Below are 20102 nucleotides of genomic sequence, written 5' to 3' on the forward strand. Positions count from 1 at the left end.
TATTTGGAGAAAATAAAGTTTGATAAATTCGTAATATTGAAAACTAAAAACATGTATCTAAGTAATAAGCCTCTAAACTAGTGAGACTTTTATAAGCTACTCTTTTTTTTAATTTATTTATGAATGGAAAAAGAATTATCTAAATATAGACTTTGTTTGGATCTACTTAAGTGTTTCTACAGCAACATAAATTTTAATTACTTTTAATTGTTGTTTATTTCTTTTAGGAGACGCATTTTACGACTGGATGATATGTAGTACATGCGTGTCTATTTGTTCAATTTCATACAAATTTAAATGTTTATCTATGTACATTCAAATGAAGTAAAATGCGTGTAGTAATAATTATCTTCTTAATGGATATGCAAAATTAAAATGTGACAAATAAAAGTGAACAAAGTAACTAATACTAAAACTTCAAATTTGTTAATGTAATTAAAACATGCCAATTCTTTGTCCTAAATTTAATATTCTTTACATTCTTAAACTTTAAATTTCCTAGCAAATATCAATAAATGAAGCAACCTAAGAAAACAGGCATAAATAATAGAGTAGTCTCCCTCCCATCATAAAGACTCAAAGAGTAGAAATTGAAGCACCAACTTTGACCAAAATTAATAAGCTCACTTCAATTATTTTCAATTCTTAATCTAAATTGGTTTGGTGGAACAGAAAAAGGTAGCAAAGGGATTTAATTCTAGTTAGTGATTCCATTTGCTTAATACAATATTATTTAGTTAAAAATATTTAAAAATCAAATATATTATTTTTACATGTCATTCCTTTTTAAAAATAATTGAACTATAATACTTTCTCATGTCCAGTAATATATTATACTGAGATGTCCAACAATAATTAGTTACAGAAAGTGAATTTAAGAGTTCAAATCTTAAAAAGTAATATATACTTTCTAATATCATTTTATTTTCTAAGATTTATTTTGCTCGTCGTATTTTTAATATTTTTCATGATTTTTCACAATATATTATTCTTTCTATTTTAATTTATATAATTTTTATTTTAAAAAATAAAAAATAAAATAAAATAAATATGATTTTATTTCTATGTTAATTTATATGATTTTTGATTTTTTAAAAAATAAAAAAATAAAATAAATTCAATAAAATTAAAAAAACATGATTTTCTTTCTATCTTAATTTATATGATCTTTTATTTTTTTTTAAAAAAAATAAAATAAATAAAATTAAAAAAATATGATTTTCTTTCTATCTTAAATTATATGATTTTTTATTTTTAAAAATTAAAAAAAAATTAAAATAATATATTTTTTATTCATATTATATTTCACTTATTTTACTAAAAATCAGTAAATACTATAAAATCAAGCTCATAAAAATATAATCACAAAGAGAAGAAGACAAGAGAAGTAGATAGAAGAAGAGGATTTTCTTCATATTCAAGTATATATAACTATGAATGATATCTCTATTTATAGTGTTGACATATCATAGTCAAAGATCACTTTGGAATTATACATAGTTATTATCAAGGTTCATATCACCTTAAAATCTTATGACATTGGAAACACTAATACATGAATTTAATTAATTATTGGATAACGCTAATGGATCATCCACGTAACACAATAGATTTATAACAATAATTTCTTTTTAAAGACATTGTAAAATCTTTAATATTCTTTATAACAATCTGACTATATTTACCCTTATCACCCTTTGATATTAATTTCATCACATATTTTTCATAGCATTTAACTTTAGCATCCATGGGTCCCAAAAGAAGCAAATTAAAGCTTTAATTTTGCCCTCTTCTTTAGGGGCATGAGGTGGGGAGAAGATAGAGAGGAATTATTATTATTATTATTATTGTTTTTATAAAATTTCAAATTATGTGTTTTTATTTTTTTGCAAAAAAGAAGAAGAAGAGAATATTATGATATCAAGTTTTGTTTTTAAATTGAAATTACAAAAACATGTAATTGAATTTCTACCATTATATGAATTTAAAGTTTCAAATTAAAGTTAAAGTTTGTTCATCAAATGTAATAAGCAAGCACAAATCTCTAATCAAACCTTCAAATTTAAAAATCAAATACATCACCAAACAAGCCAATTAATAATTCAAAATTATTTTTTCAAAAATAAAATAAAATATATATTCAAAACCATCTTCAATTTTTTTTCCCTTTTTTCTTAACTCATTAAATATCGATAGTATCTATGTAAAAAAAAGAAGTAGTAGAAAATAGCCCAACTAAAGTATTAATTATCCATCCTTTAGTTTTCTCCAAATGTCTCCAAAACCTTAGACCAATAAATTTGCTGTCAATTTTATCATAATTGCTTGCTCTTTTTTTAGCTAATTTGAAGAAAATCTTCAATGGGTTTTTTACTTTTAAAATTTTCTTTTACTACTTTTTAATTGTTTATTTTAGATCTAAGAAAAAAAAATGAAATCTTTTAGTGGTTTAGTCATTGGTTTAAGTTTCCTTTTTGGTTGCATAGTTATGGTATTTGTTGCAGAATTGTACTATTTGTTATGTATAAGAAAAATATTTTCAAAAACTACTCGAGAAGTCGCAACAAATCAAGATTTGAAGTTTGGTGCATCAACATCATCATCGTCATCGTCATCAATAAAATTGGAAGTATGCAGAGAAGATAACGAAGAATCGGAATTTATGAGGTTACATAACCTTCGATTCCTATCAACAATTAAAGAGGAAACTAAAGAGGATTTGGAATCTGAGGATGGAAGTAGAAAATGTTCAAAAAGTAAAAGTTTTAGTGATATTACACTAGTTCTTACTCCTCTGTCTTCACCATCTGTTAAATCTCAAGAATTCAGTTTCAATCCTTTATTTGAATCTGAAATTAAGAGTATGAAATCTTCACCACCACCAAAGTTTAAGTTTTTGAGAGATGCTGAGGAGAAACTTATGAAGAGATTAATTGAAGAAGCTGAGAAGAGAAAAAAATCATCAAATTCAACAACCAGTAGATCGTAGGTTCGAGTGGTGAAAATGATCAATATTATAACCAAGAGTTAGAAAAATCTACTTTTGTATGAACTTTAATTCTGGTAGTTGAAAATATATTCAATTTGCTGGTGAAATTTTTGGATTCTTATTTTATATGATATTACGAATTTTATTTACACACTCAAAGTATCATTGCAACTTGGAGATGTAGTCTTAATAATAAGTGGTCAAGACCCAACCCAAAATCGCACCTGCGCGATTTAATTTATTAAAAAACAGCTTTTTCGTCTTATTTGAGGATAAAATTTTAAAATTGTTTAATTGGATGTTTTTTTTAAAAAATGAATGGGCAATGAATTTTAAAAATTATATTGAATAATTAAATTACAAATAATAATTGAGTGCCGTATAATTAAAAGTATTGTTTAAATATTTAAAATGATTTTCTGTTAATGAAAAGGGTAAATTTGGACACAAATATGGATGAAAAGGATATTTGGGGGTCAATAGATGAATGTAGGTAATTGTATATTATTATCAATACTTTAAGAATATTTTTGACAATTTTTCGTTTATTTTATTTAAGTTTCCCACTATTTATATTTTTTGATGATTATACTGAAAGGATGCAAACTTAGGATGAGACATATTTCAATGACTCTTCCGGGAGGCTGCAACTTTTTGTACTTCTTGAAAATGTTACTCCTCTATGTAGTATTTTTTATTTTTCGATATACAAATTATATATGAATTTTAGTTAATATTTTATAATGCATTTTAAAATTATATTACAATGAAATAATCATAATTAATGAACTTTTTCACATAAATTTTAAATATCTAATTTTAAAATATCAAATGAATCTAATTCAATTTAATTTAAAAAATTAATAATATTGATATTGATAAACAAAATGTATCATCTACATTGAGACAAAAGGATATAAAATGAAATATAACAGGACAACTGGTAGTCATTTTGGTTAGGGGTAGATGGACAAAATTTCTCATAAAAGTAAGAAAAAACAAAAATCACGGGTGTGTTTGGTACTAAGAAAAATATTTTTTTTTAAATATTTTTTGAAAAAATTATTTTCTATGTTTCATGTTTATATGACTCAATTGCCTTTAAGTTAGTCATAAAAAAATTAACACATTTCTATAATAAATAATAATTTAATTTTAAAATATTTATTTTAGCGTTAATAAATAATTTATAATTATTCAAATACCTATCACTTATTTTATATCATAAATTTCAATTTATTTTTAAGTACTAGTCCCCCCCTCCCCCCAAATTATTTTTAAGAGTGATAAACGCACCCTTAACACAACCTAAAACTTATATAGCCAGTCACATGATGGACAATTTAGACGATTTAGGTAGATTAAGCCTGTCATTAAATTATCAAATAAATTGGTTGAATTAAATTTAGACGAATTAAAATGAATTGAAATTAATTTAGATTGCAAAATAAATTATAACTCAATTCATTCATATAAAGAAGTTATTTTATTTATTGTTCTTGAATACCAAATAAAATTAATAAAAGCCTATTCTTTTAATTATTATAATTGTATCGAGCAAATAAAACCCATGTTTCTAATTTTTTTTGTCTCTAGATAAACTTTTGCTAATATATGCAATTAAAATAACCAAACTTTTTTTTTTCCAAACTATCTAGAAAATACAAAAAAAAGAAACATTACGAAATCACACGAATCTAGAATTTGGTAAGTTATTCGAATCGAATGTTTAATTTGAAAAGCTTAAAAACATATGAACAAACATTAGTCTATAGGAGAGTAATTTTTTAAGGCTCATATTATTTGCACAAATTTTAAAATTATGAATAAAATCTAAATCGTGACCTAAAATATCAATATTTGCGTAAATCAACCAATGACAAATCAAATTTTTCAAAAAGGCGAGTGCATTATTAAAAGATGTAAAATTTTATAGTGAATTTTCTTTTACTCGTTGTTCTGCTTATTATTTATTTATATCTATATTTTCTTTACAAAAAAAGAAAAAGAAGATGAATGTGAGACAATTGGGGTTTAATCCTTTATTCATAATTAGAGTTTCGGGTTCAAGTCCATCCGGGTATAGAATTGGCTTTGTTAGAAAGCATGCCCTTAATATAGGACTTTTTTTATGTGAATTTAAATTTAGTCGAGCTCCAATATTAATACCTAACACCGAATGAAAAACAAAACAAAAAAAAAAACCTTGAGATGATACTAGGTACTCCCTCCGTCCCAATTTATATTGCACTTTTCAGATTTCAAGATTTAAACAAGCCTATCTTTGATTGTAATTTTTTCATATATCTTTTAATTATTTTTAATTGTCAATTATTGTGACTTATAATACTTTTTTACTTAGTTCACAAATATATAAATTTCATTTCAAAATAATTAAAGATTCCACAAGCAAATTTTCAATCAAACTTAAACTGTTTTGATTTTTGAAAAGTAAAAAGTGTCACAAATTGAGGCAGAAGAAATAAATTTTATAAATTATACAAATAATAAATATCAAATATAAAAATAACACTACACACACATTTAAGATGTTAAATATCAAGTTATAAACAAACTTTTTAATAATAAACTACTTATAGCATATTATTATCAAGTTATAGCATATCAAGAAATAATATATTATTCTCATTAATTTTTTAAAATAATAATTAACTTATTTAAATAATCAATTACCTTATTTAAACCAATGTAGTTAATTAAATTTATTATTTTAAGTTACCTTTTTTAAACAAACTCTTAATTAATGTAATTTAAATTAAATGTTATATAGTTACCTTTTTTAAGATAACCACAAAATAATAGGGATTTTATTTCTAAAACAGTTACATTTTTATTTTTAAAAATGTAAAACTTTATCTAAAAAAATTATATTCTCCAAATTTTTTTTCTTCCCCAACTCTTTTTCAAAATCATTACCTCTGCACGCCTATCAAAATTTTTCACCATAATTCGCACGCCTAATTTATTTTCACCAAATTTTTTCTGAAAATCATTCCTCTCTTAACAGTCTTCTTCAAGAATTCTCAAATATTTGCATTCAAATCAACGATAGAAAAAAAAAACATCCAAAGGAAAACGAGAAGAAGAGAAAAGGGAAAGAAAAGAAAAATGTAGATGAATATGAGAAAAGGACGAAAGAAAGAGAAAATAAGAGGAAAGGAAAAGAAATCGAGGAATCATTAGATTCTGAATCTGATTTTGTGGAAGAGTTGATAAAATCAAAATTCAAAAAAGCAAGAGCATCTGAAGTCGATACTTCACATTTACAAGAAGAAAAAGAAACAGTTAAACCCAAAAAAAGTTCAAAGGTTAGTAAGAGTTAATTTTTTAAAATTTTTTTATGTTCTGTTATTTTTATTTTCAGTTATTCGGGTATAAAATAGTTAAAATATAAATTTTGTGTAAATAAATAATGTATGAATTGTGTATGATTCATTGTATGAAATTACAGATCTCTTCATATTACAATATCAATTGCTGAAACATGTATTTTTTATGTATGATTCACTGTATGAATTGTGTATGATTAACTGTATGAATTGTGTATGATTAACTGTATGAATTGTGTATGATTCACTGTATGAATTTTATATGATTCACTGTATGATTCACGGTGTATATAAAATGTGTATGAAATGTGTATGAAGTGTGTATAATTTTTTTTGTATCAAGTTTTTTGATACTGTTGAATAGTAATATCCATAATTAGTTATACTTTATGTTTTGATTTGTATATTTTGGTGTTGAATATATTGTGTATGAAAGAATGTTATAAGTTTGTTTGAAATGTGTATGATTATATTGTATTATGTTTTGTATACTATGTGTATGAATTATGTATTTTTCAATATTATTTTGTAAGTTTGTTTGAGTTGCGTATGATTCACTGTATTAGTTTTGTATTACATGTGTATGAATATGTGTATGATTAATGTATTTAATTTTTACAATTTTTTAGGAGAAGAAGACACAAACACATTTGTCTTCATGTATTAACATGAATGTGTTTTGCGGATTTGTTGATCTTTTTAGGTCAAGATAAGTTTCAACAATTCCTAGATGAAACACCTTTTGGATTTTTTTATAATTCGCATCACATTAAAATCCAATGTCAATTGTTGAGACACTTATTTATAATGGGGAATGAAAATGTTAGGGATGACTTTGGCATTATGGAAAATCAAAGAATGATGAAGGCGCAATCAGTGAAAGTGAAGTTACAGGAACAATTGCTAGTAAGAAGGGTGGACCTCAAACTCATAAAGAACAAGTTATGGACACCACCAATTATCCTACTCCAAAATTCCGTATCAGGAAGTAGAAATCTTCATGGCACAATGTACATTTATTTGAATGACTTGTTTGTTTTTTTTTTAACTTATGAACAATTTATGTATTTTTCCAGTTTTTTTATTATGACTACTCTGATGGTTTTATATAAATTACTACTGATTATTACTAAATGTGTCTCACTTTAACATATATGAACACTGTACGAATCATGTATGAAAATCATATGAATTATGAATGTCATATTAAAATTTGATATATAGTATATAGTAATGTTAAAATTATTCCATAAATTTGTTTTGCATGAATACTATACATTTTCAAATACAAACAGAAAGGGATATTAATTATATTACTGGGATATTAATTTAACATATGCAATATAACATGGGGAAAAAAATACGACACATTAATAAAATATTAAAAAAAACTAACCTGATGAATTCCATTTGCCACCATGTTTAATTAAAATTGACACAATTTTCTCCATCAAATCAAATCTAAACTTTTTCAACCTTCAATTTTAATTGTTTTTCCAAAAAAAAAAAATGATAAAATATGACAGAATTCGAATATATGAATATAATTCAATTTTTGAAAAAAAAAAAGATACACGTTTATGTGAAGAAAGATAACAAAATACAATTTTTTAAGGATAAAAAATCAAAAATAATTATCATTAAAAACGGATTGAGATAATTAAGGTGCAAATCTATAATTAATATATTTTAAAATCCCTTAAAAGGTGCACATTTTGTTATCAGTTAATAACAGTAACTACATTCAAGGAAATTATCCAATTTTAATTATTCATTTTTTAATTTTATTTTTCGTCCTATTTAGAATAAATATTTACAATATTTTAATTTAAAGAAATGCTATAAGTTGATATATTAAATGTTATAGAATGAAAATCAAACCAAAGATCCAATAAACACGGGTATTTTAGCTTAGGCCCAAACCCATTATATATTAAGCCCAATTACCAAAATCGTTAATGAGATTTTTGTTTCTGTTTCGCCGGAAGTAAAAAAGTAATGGCCGGAAAAGAAGAAGGTCCGGCGATCGGGATCGATCTCGGAACATCGTACTCCTGCGTCGGTGTTTGGCAGGATGATCATGTAGAGATCATCGCAAATGACCAAGGCAATCGTACGACGCCGTCTTTCGTTGCTTTCACCGACACCGAGCGTCTCATTGGTGACTCCGCTATGAATCAGGCCGGCGAAAATGCTATAAACACTGTTTTCAGTAAGCTCTCACCTATCAATCTCAATTTTATGGTGAATTTGTTGAATGCATTTATATATATATATATATATATTTGCAGAATCATGACGATTTTTGTGCTGAAATTACTGCCCATGCAAGACGAGTGTGTGTATCAGTTTTGACATTAGATCATTTCATATAGAACAAAAATGAATAATCTAGTTAAATTTAGCTTCAAAGATTAATCAAATTGATTTTCGGTAAATCGCAACTTTCCACAGAGGGATTAGTTTGTATACTTAGCATGTAGTATGAGTATGAAATCAGTTTTGTCTTAGATCGTATCTTCAAGGGATTAGTTTGTAAATTGTAAACTATACTAGTTTTTCGTGTAATTTTTGAATATCTAAATGGTAAATCGAAAAATTTCATCCAAACTGTTCTCAATAAGTTAGATGTGCTAAACAAGTTTGGAATGATATATAGCAATACTGTCTGTTGTGCTTAACTTACAGTTAATTTAATAGTATAACATCAGTTTCCGTTTCAGATCGTAATTAGAGATTTTGTGTTGTCGCAGGTCTTTATTTTGCCTGGTTTTCGAATATAATAAGTTTATTAAAGCTGAATGACAGAAACATTACAAAAATATTAGTCATATGATTTATTTTGGAAAGAGATTAGTTTGTGGATAAAATAGAGCTAATTGCACCTGGCACATTGGCAGATGTGAAGCGCCTTATCGGGAGGAGGATTACTGATCCCACTGTACAGAGTGACATGAAATTGTGGCCATTTAAAGTTATTACTGGACCTGATGACAAGCCAATGATTGGTGTGAACTTTAAGGGTGAAGAGAAGAACTTTGCTCCTGAAGAAATCTCATCTATGGTGCTTATAAAGATGAAGGAAATTGCTGAGGCTTTCCTTGGATCAACTGTAAAGAATGCTGTGGTAACCGTACCTGCATACTTCAATGACTCGCATCGTCAGGCTACTAAGGATGCTGGCGTCATTGCTGGTCTAAATGTCATACGTATTATCAATGAGCCTACGGCTGCTGCCATTGCTTATGGCCTGGATAAAAAAGCTAGCAGTGTAGGTAAGAAGAATGTGCTTATCTTCGATCTTGGTGGTGGTACTTTTGATGTCTCCCTTCTCACTATTGAAGAGGGAATTTTTGAGGTCAAATCTACAACGGGAGATACTCATCTTGGAGGAGAAGATTTTGACCAGAAATTGGTCGGTCCTGGATTTCAAGAGAAAGCATAGGAAGGACTTAACGAGTAATCCTAAATCTTTAAGAAGATTGAGGACAGCTTGTGAGAGGGCGAAGAGAACTCTTTCTTCAGCCGAACAGGCAACTGTTGAAATTGATTCACTATACGAGGGAATTGACTTCAAATCCAGCATCACGCGTGCCAAATTTGAGGAGCTGAACATGGAACTCTTCAAGAAGTGTGTGGATCCAATTGAGATATGTTTGAGGGATGCTAGAGTGGACAAGGACAGTGTCCATGAAATTGTTCTTGTTGGTGGATCAACTAGAATTCCCAAGGTGCAAGAGCTGTTGCAGAACTTCTTTAATGGGAAGGAGCTTTGCAAGAGCATCAACCCCGACGAAGCTGTTGCTTACGGAGCTGCTGTGCAAGCAGCCATTCTTAGTGGAGAGGGTAATGAGAAGGTTAAAGATTTGCGCCTTTTGGATATCACCTCTTTATCTGTAGGACTCGAAACTGCCAGAGGACTTATGACCGTCCTGATTCCAAGGAACACTACCATTCCTGCAAAGAAAGAGAGGATATTCTCAAATTATTCTGATAACCAAACTAGAGAGTTAATTCAGGTTTACGAGGGAGAGAGAGCAAGGATAAAAGACAACAACTTGTTGGGTAAATTCGAGCTCTCTGGTCTACATCCTGCACCAAAGGGTATTCTTCAGATAACTGCCCGCTTTGACATTGATGCCAATGGCATCTTAAATGTTTCCGCCGAGGACAAGACGACCGGACAGAGGAAAAAAATTACAATTACGAATGACAAAGGTAGGCTGTCGAAGGAAGAGATTGAGAAGATGGTCCAGGAGGCTGAGAAGTACAAGGCAGATGATAAAGAACACAAGAAAAAGTAGAGGGCGAGTTGGCTTGAAAGCAACCAACTTGCAGAAGCTGATGAGTTTTGAGGATAAGATGGAGGTTGAAGGCATATGCAATCCATTATTGCCAAGGTGCACCTATGGCTGGTGGTAGTGGTTAAGGTCCCAAGATTGAGGAGATGGATTAAGTGATATATAGAATTTATCTTTTTCTTTCTATTAGTGTAGTTTAACATAGGTAGGTAGGTAGGTTTATTTGTTTTTTTTTTTTTTAATTTTTCAAACTGGTAATGTTCATTCTTCATTCTTCTGCACCATCAATTTCGAGCTGCTAATGGCAAGTTACAGTAAATCAGTTGCTTTAAATATAAGTCAGTTCCACCTAATTTGTTTGCACTTGATCAAAGTTTTAATCTGTATGATTGAAATCTTACGCTTATACTTCACATGCTTATATTAATCTACGAGTGAAACAAGTTGTCTAATATGTTCTAACGAAGCATTGAAGAGCAATAAGTAAAGACCACAATAATTTTTCGCGGAGAACTCCAAAAGATGTAAAAAATTACGACCTATACCAATATAATTCAGAATACAACTTTTGCAATCTTATGAACTAACTCTAATTCCTAAACTTTAAGTTATGAGTTAAATTAAAACTCTTCCAGTCCTAGAAACTAACTATAATTCTTGAACTTCTACACAAAATCTATCGAGATATGTGTTCCCAAGCCTTCAAGTTATTCCAACTTAAAGATAACACCCCTAATTTAGTTTAGAACTCACTAAACAAGGATTACATCAACATTACCACTCAAAGAAAAACTCCTAATACATAAACTATATAATAGGACTTGGTTCTTCAATGTATTCCTTCAATCTTTTGGTAGCCCTTGCAAAGTTAATTTTTCAATTGCCTTTTTTTCTCTGCAAGTGGACAAGTATTCTGAATGACTTCACTTCTATTTAAGAACAACTTTTAGAGAGTTGTTCTTCAATTCACACTTCATATTCGCTCGAACTTTCTTGACTTAAAGTTCTACTTCAAATCAAACTTCTTGCCGCTTTAGAATCCCTCTTTAAATCAAAGTCATTGATTTTTTTGTGTCGTATATTTTCAACTCTTCAATTCAACACATGATTGTTTCCTTGAGTTTTTCACGAAACTATCATCCATTTCTTTGAATATAAATATAGATATTTTAAATCAAATTATGATTTTAATTTGTTATATTTATATTCTTAATATTGAATTATTTTTCTATTTGAATTATATATTTATCATGTTTACAAACAAAAAATTATACACATTCGTCTATTGAAAAACAAAACAATCTTAATTATTTTGTGTTAAAATCTAGAATAACATCTTAATCATATATATGTACATTCAAATTCAAATATCTTGGTCTTAATGTCAAGACCGTGGGGTCTGTCGTGGTGACACCCACACTAATCCATCAATGGGAGAACGAATTACTAACCCAACTCAAAACTACCTTCAAACATATTATACTAAACAACTCACTACATAAACACTAGGAAAAATAGTCCAACACAAATAAAAGATTGAATTCCCATAAATTCAACTAAATCATCATAACAATTGTGAAATTTAACCCTTAGAATCCGAAAGTCATCATATTAAAACTACAATTAATAGTCGAAACTAGAATGCAATCTCGGAACTAAAACATAAACAAAACAATCTAAAATGTCTTTGTCTGAAAAGATGGAAAAGAAGATTTGAAGGAACTAATGACTTCCCGAAAGAGTAGTTCACCTTTAAATTCGAAGTCAAGCGTCTCTTAGCTGAGGTCGTATCAACCATTGGAAGATGACATGTACTACACAAGAAAAAACAAAAGTGTAGTTTCAATACACAATCACAATTTATTGGTAGGATCACACGATCAAGTGTAAATCATGAATGTAAACAGATAAGCACATCACAATAAACACTTGCCAACACATCTAAATACATAAGCTCCTAATCACAATATCCTGAATCAACCAATACTTGAAACACATCCCACATGAATTACAAAACCTGCTTCACTCATGGAATCATAACTATACATACTCGATCCGCTCACAGAATCCACACACAAATTGTTAGTGTATCAGCGCGGCATCTGAGCTAATCAGGGATAGTATTTATATCAAGCGTGATATCCAAGCTGACGGCTAGTATTTCTATACCAGTGTGGTACCTAAGCCAATCAACCATCACATACGACATGTACAATCATAATTACAATCACAATGAAGAATAACACTTGAAACCACAAGTTAAATTAAAAGGTCCATTGCATGAGATAATTTACAAGATATCATTTCATATGTTTCCCTGTGTTTTCCCCAACATGCATTGTATTAGTGGTACTATGAAGTAGTAAACATGTATACAAACATACATACAACCATCACCTACCCAGAGGCGGACCCGCATGGTGTCCGCCGGGTGCTTGAGCACCCATTAACTTCGTTACGGAATATATATATCTATGTAGAAATTGATAGGTATTTGTATAAAATTAACATAGAGCACCCAATGAACAAATGATTTAGTTGGCCCAATGGCTCCTGGATGGGTACTTAAGACTTTTTTAGTGTTGTTGTACCAAGGTTCAAATCTCAATGTTAACACATATTTTTTATATTTTCACTTTAGAGCACCCACAACCTTAAACTCCTAGATCCGCCACTGCACCTACTTCGAATCAAGCCTGAATGGTCTTAAGAATCCAAACTTTTCTTTATTGAAGTGCATTGACTTGTTCTTGGTCTAATCAAAACTGGTTTAATTATACCTGGATCATAATCAAATCCCAACTCTAGGCCAAAATCTCGTTCTATCCAATTCAGGACTTTTCTCACTATTAAATCAAGTCAAAATCCTGAAAAGTAATATCCTAGATTATGAAGTTTAAGAATCTATTTACAAGATACGGAAGTAATGATTTAACTTTACCAATGATTTTGGTGAAAATTTTGATAGGACATGCTCTAATTCGCCTCTGTCAAAACCATATACAGGACTTTCCAATCATAAAAGACTTTAACCCAATTCGATGTTCGATACTACTACCAAAATAATTAATATAACTATGTGCACAATTTGCTCATTACAAAGAATGAATTTTTTTACATTATTTGAAATACTTTTCAAAACATGAGACATGTTTACCTTCTTAAAAACATGCACTGATGAACTTATCTTTCAAGTCGAATAATTCACATAGGTACATATGTATATGTATATATATAAATAAAATAACATTAGAAGCTGTTAAGTACTTATGAAATAGAACTTTTAAACTTTTTCTCGAAACTCATCTTTACTTCCTCAAAAACCTAGTATAAAACGTAAGAGTTGACTTTGAAAAAATTCTCAAGATTTATATCTCAAAATAGGGTTCATGTTGGATAATAGACATGAACAAATAACCTAACCAATCTCAATAAAAATATAGAAACTCCATACTTGAGAATAGAATTTCAAAAGAATCAAGAATTCAAAAACTCAAAATCAACTTATCTTAATAATACTCAAATATAGGGAAAGAATCCTTGCTTACTCTTTTAGTGCCACGAAAATAGATGTAGGGTGTGATGACGAACTAGTCCAACACTATAATAGCCATATTACATACATGAAAGAACAAGGTTCTTGAAGAATCTTAAATAATAGTGAAGAACTTTATTAAAAGCCTTGAAACCCTAACTTGAAGTAGAAAAATTAAGAAAACCATTCTTGAGATATCTTGAACTAGGGTTCTAAACCATCTATTTTACAACAATGAGTTTAAGAGCTTCGGTTTATCCAAATGGAGTGATCAACTAAATCATCTTGCTTATGCAAATGATACCATCATATTCACATTTGCTGACAAAAAAATCTATGCAATTTATCATGAAAACTCTTCCGTTGTATGAAGCTCAATCAGACCAATTTATTAATAAAGGAAAGAGTTTATTTTCAAGTTCAGCAAAACTGCACGTCATCGTTAAGAAAGTGAAGGATATTACTAGATTTATGAGAGAAATCTTTCCATTGACTTATCCTGATTGTCCCGTTGGACATTCTAATAAGAAAAAGGTCCATTACTCAGAACTAATCAAGAAGATTTGAAGCAAAATGTAGGTGTGGAAAGGTAGGTTTTTATCTTTTGGAGGAAAAGAAGTGTTGATTAATCAATGTATTGCAAAGCATTCCTACATAGTTGCTATATGCTATTTTCCCACTGAAATTTGTTATAAAAGATATACATAATATTTTTGCAAAATTCCTATGGAATTCCAAGAAAGAAGGGTGGGCTAAACACTAGATTACTTGGAACGATATATATTTACCAAAGGATGAAAAGGAACTTGGTTTTAGATCTCTATATGATGTTTCAAAGGCGCTATTTGCTGATTATGGTGAAATTTTTGAACAATCAATACATTATGGTCTAACTTCATATGAAACAAGCACTGCAAAAGACATGACTTTGTTGACTAATTTACTCAATCTCCAAGGGATCCTCAAACAGATTGGACAGTAAATGAAGATATTGTGTTTCACAAACTAAAATATGTACGAATTTAACAAGTACATCTGCAAGGAGAAGATTCCCCATTGTGATGTATGATAATAAAGCATACCACATTTTTTCTACAAGTTTGTAATATCTTGATAAAAAAATTGTGTGATGCCATTCAATGGATAAAATCAACATGAAAACGGACTAATAATATAACATATATTATTAAAATTACTAGCGAAAATTACATGATGAACAGAACACTTAGTACCGACTTCGATCGAATCTTAACTATTGAACATTTCATAATGAACACAACACTTAAGATAACTTAAATGAACCATGACATTTAATATAATATTTAAGTGTTGTGTCCATCATGTAATGTTCATCACTTATAATTCATTCGAAGTCAGTACAAAGTGTTTTGTTCATCATGCAATGTTCACCAATAATTTTAATTATATATGCTATGTTATTAATCCATTGTCATGTCAATTTTATCCTTTGAATTACATATCATATTATATTCTTCATCAATATATTAGAAACTTGTAAAAAAAAGTGTTTTACATGTATTTTCATATATCACGTTGGGATATCTCCTTCTTGAAGACGACTTGTACAATTCGTAGATATTTTGATTTTTGAGTCACAACATCTTCATTTAGTGACCAAACTGTTCGAGGAACCCTTGGAGATTAAGTAAATTTGCTAGTAAAGTTATGACTTCCCAAGGTAGTTAGAATTCCTTGAGATTAGGAAGGAAAATGTCCCTAGAGAAAATCATGATTGTTTTGCTTCTACATGTAGAAGAACTCTTTTAGATTTAGAATTCTTTTTATGATTTTAGCATCAAGAGAATTAGATATATATATTGTGGCAATTTAATTAGTTTGAGTAATTTTGTTAACAAAATCATTTCCAGACTTATACATGATAGGTTGGAAGGGAAACTGCCAAAGCTGATATATTCTAACCAATCATGATTTTTTAAAGGAAGAAATATCACTAAAAAAAGTGTTGTTGATACAAGAAATAATCTCATAGATAAAAAAAGATGGAAGCCTGCTAATGTGGTCATCAAGTTAGACATAGCTAAAACTTATGATAGTGTGGACTGAAAGTTTCTAATTAGTGTATTGGAGATAATGAGTTTTGATAATATGATGTTGGATATAATTTGGAGGTTGGTATCAAATAATTGGTACTTTGTACTTGTTAATGGGGAATCTAATGACTTCTTTCACTCAATCAGAGGGGTAAAACAAGGAGATTCTTTATCTTTAGCACATTTTATAGTATCATCTGAAGTATTATCTAGGGATCTAATACATTTATTTTACAACATTGAGTTTAAGAGCTTCAGTGTACCCAAATGGAGTGATCAACTAAATCATCTTGCTTGAGCAGCTGATACCATCATATTCACATCTGCTGACAAAAAAAATACAATTAATCCTGAAAACTCTTCCGTTGTTTGAAGCTTAATCAGACCAACTTATTAATAAATGAAATAGTCTATTTTACACGTTCAACAAAACTGTATGAGTCATAGTTCTAGAAGTGAAGGATACAAGTGAATTTATGAAAGGAAACTTTCCATTGACTTATCTTGGTATTCCTATTGGACATGTTAATTAGAAAAAGGTCCATTACTTAGAACCAATCAAGAAGATCCAAAGAAAATTGTAGGTGTGGAAGGCGAGGTTGTTATCTTTTGGAGGAAAAGAAGTGTTGATTAATAATGTATTGCAAGACATTCCTACATACTTGCTATCTGCTATTTTTCCACAAAAATGTGTTATATAACATATACATAATATTTTTGCAAAATTCCTATGTAATTCCAAGGAAGAAGAAAGCGCTAAACACTGGATTGCTTGGAACGATATATATTTACCAAAGGATGAGGGGACTTGGTTTTAGATCTCTATATGATTTTTCAAAGGTGCTCTTTGCTGAATTATGGTGAAATTTTAGAACTACCAACACATTATGGTCTAACTTCATGTGGAACAAGTACTTCAAACGACATGACTTTGCTGGCTAATTTACCCAATCTCGTAGGGATCCCTCAAACAAATTGGACACTAAATGAAGATGTTGTGTTTCACAAATTAAAATATCTACGAGTTGTACAAGTACATCTGCAAGGGGAAGATTTCCCAACGTGATATATGATAAGCATAACACATTTTTTTTCTACAATTTTGTTGTATCTTGATTAAAAAGATTATGCTATGCGATTCAATGGATAAATCAACATGACAACGAACTTATAACATAACATATATAATTTTAATTACTAGTGAGCATTACATCATGAATAGAACATTTAGTACTACTGACTTCGACTGAATCTTAACTAATGAACATTTCATGATGAAGACAACATTTAGGATAACTCAAATGAACCATGATATAATATTTAAATGTTGTGTTCATCATGTAATGTTTATCAATTATGATTCAGTCGAAGTTAGTACTAAGTGTTTTGTTCATTATGTAATGTTCACCAATAATTTTAATTGTATATGTTATGTTATTAGTCCATTGTCTTATTGATTTTATCCTTTGAATTACATAACATAATATCTTCTTCATCAAGATATTAGAAACTTATAGAAATACATGATTTTCATGTATTATCATATAACATGACGAGAAATCTCTTTCTTAGAGACGTGTTCGTACAATTCGTAGATATTTTAATTTGTTAAGCACAAAATCTTCATTTAGTGTCGAATTTGTTTGAGGGAACCCTTGGAGATTGAGTAAATTAGCCAGAAAAGTCATGACTTCCCATGATAATAAGAATTTGTTGAGATTAGGAAGGAAAATGCCCCTAAAAATATCACGATTGTTTTGCTTCTACATGTTAAAGATCTCTTTTAGATTTAGACTTCTTCTTATGATTTTTGCAGCAAGAGGATTAGATATATATAGTGCTACCCAATTAGTTTGAGAAATTTTCTTAATGAAATCATTTCCAGACTTATACATGATAGGTTGGAAGGGATACTGTCAAAACTGATATCTCCTAACCAATCAAAATTTGTTAAAGGGAGAACTATCACTGAAAACATGTTGTTGGTACAAGAAATAATCTCATAGATAAAAAAAGATGGAAGCCTGATAATGTGGTCATCAAGTTAGACATACCTAAAGCTTACGATAGTGTGGACTGAAAGTTTCTAATTAGTGTATTGGAGATAATGAGTTTTGATAATAGGATGTTGGATATAATTTGGAGGTCGGTTGCAAGTAATTGGTACTTTGTACTTGTTAATGGGAGTCTAATGGCTTCTTTCACTCCATGAGAGAGGTTAAACAAAGAGATTCTTTATCTTTAGCACATTTTATATTATCAACTGAAGTATTAACTAGGGCTCTCAACCATCTATTTTACAACAATGAGTTTAAGAGCTTTGGTTTATCCAAGTATACTGATCAGCTAAATCATCTTGCTTATGCAGATGATACCACCATATTCACATTTGCTAACAAAAAAATCTATGTTATTAATAATGAAACCTCTTCCGTTGTATGAAGCTCAAACAAACCAACTTATAATAAAGGAAAGAGACTACTTTACATGTTCAACAAAACTGCACAAATCAGAGTTTAAGAAGTGAAGGATATTACTGGATTTATGAGAAGAAGTTTTCCATTGACTTATCTTGGTTGTCCCATTGGACATGCTGATAAGTAGATGGTCCATTACTCAGAACTAATCTATAAGATCCAAAGCAAATTGCAGGTGTGGAAGGGGAAGTTGTTATCTTTTGGAGGAAAAGCAGTATTGATTAATCATGTATTGCAAAGCATTCCTACATAATTTCTCTGTGTTATATTTCTACCAAAAGTTGTTATACAAGATATAAATAATATTTTTGCAAAATTCCTATGGAATTCCAAGAGAGAAGGGAGCGCTAGTGAGGAAACAAAGAAAAATTCCACATATATGGATTAAGAAGATGCAAAACAAGGGTTTCAGCACATAACTAAGGAATTAAGAATTACAATGAGAAGTCAATGGAAAATGAACATCAGATGCAAATAAAAGAGATATAGTAACATCGAAGTCAGTTTCACATATCGATTGTTGGTAACAAATTGGGATTACTTGAGTCGAAAATACCTCTTGGAGATGGACCTCTTCACAGTGGTATCAGTTCTTTGGAGCTCATTCTGCGTAGAAGAAAAGATTCAAGAGGAATTATCAACAAGGCTGATTCTTAACGAAGATTGTCGGGTTGAGGCTACAAGCTCCTAGATCTGTTGTTGGAACCCTTTTTGAGTTGAAGAAGTCTTCCAGGAGATCGATTCCATAACACTCGTGAGATATTAAGCGTATATATGGAATTCACTCAAGCTCAACAATAATTCAAAGAATTTGGGGCCATTTTGGAGGAACATAGATAAATAAGCATTCTAAATGGAGAAATGCTCTTGGACAACGGCGTTTGATAACTTTCCCCTTTTAGCTTTTATTTTTTTCTTATTAGTAGATAAACCTAGGTCACTTTTGGGCCTGGGTTATTCCTGTACTATTTCATTTTAAGGAATAAATGGGTCATGCCCAATGTTAAATTAACTAAAAAATAATAAAAACGCATACGGTATATTCACATTGCATTTCATCATTATGACAATTATAAATAGCATGCCATAAAATTACCTCATATTGATAGCTTCTTCTTCCTCTTTTTTCTTTTGCGCAACCCTAATCTCATGTTTAATCGTTTTTTCCTTACTAGCAATGAGAACTATTAGAATTATCAAAATGGGTTAGCCCACCCCATCCAGACTAATCTATACAGACTTTGACATTTTACAGGTCAGGCTGGGCTAACCTCTTTTTTGTGTGAGCCAAAAAATGGTTGGCCCAACCAATAAGTATGTGGGCTACATGCTTGCCGGGCCAACTCACTTTTTTTAAAATTATATTTTTTTTATAATT

At 29.4% G+C, this 20102-nt stretch overlaps 1 protein-coding gene, 1 long non-coding RNA gene and 1 pseudogene across 3 annotated transcripts; 2 read left to right on the plus strand and 1 right to left on the minus strand.

The window, feature by feature from the left end:
- Window positions 1-2488: 2488 nt before the first annotated feature.
- Window positions 2489-2989, plus strand: LOC104647798 (uncharacterized). Its single transcript, XM_010323606.3, has one exon. The coding sequence runs from the start codon at window positions 2489-2491 to the stop codon at window positions 2987-2989; it is 501 nt and encodes a 166-aa protein (XP_010321908.3).
- Window positions 2990-8134: 5145 nt separating this feature from the next.
- On the plus strand, window positions 8135-10959 carry LOC101254302 (heat shock cognate 70 kDa protein 2-like; annotated as a pseudogene).
- Window positions 9077-19658, minus strand: LOC101253290 (uncharacterized). 2 transcript variants are annotated; one of them, XR_002027964.3, is made up of 4 exons: window positions 19281-19658; window positions 16511-16570; window positions 12391-12454; window positions 9077-10296 (listed from the first exon to the last, which is right to left on the minus strand). It is a non-coding gene; the product is annotated as an uncharacterized lncRNA (long non-coding RNA). The 2 variants fall into 2 exon arrangements; XR_182799.5 differs by lacking the exon at window positions 9077-10296 and having other exon boundaries at window positions 12118-12454.
- Window positions 19659-20102: the final 444 nt, after the last annotated feature.

The sequence above is a fragment of the Solanum lycopersicum genome, chromosome 6 (assembly GCF_036512215.1).
Source record: "Solanum lycopersicum chromosome 6, SLM_r2.1".
NCBI lineage: Eukaryota > Viridiplantae > Streptophyta > Magnoliopsida > Solanales > Solanaceae > Solanum > Solanum lycopersicum.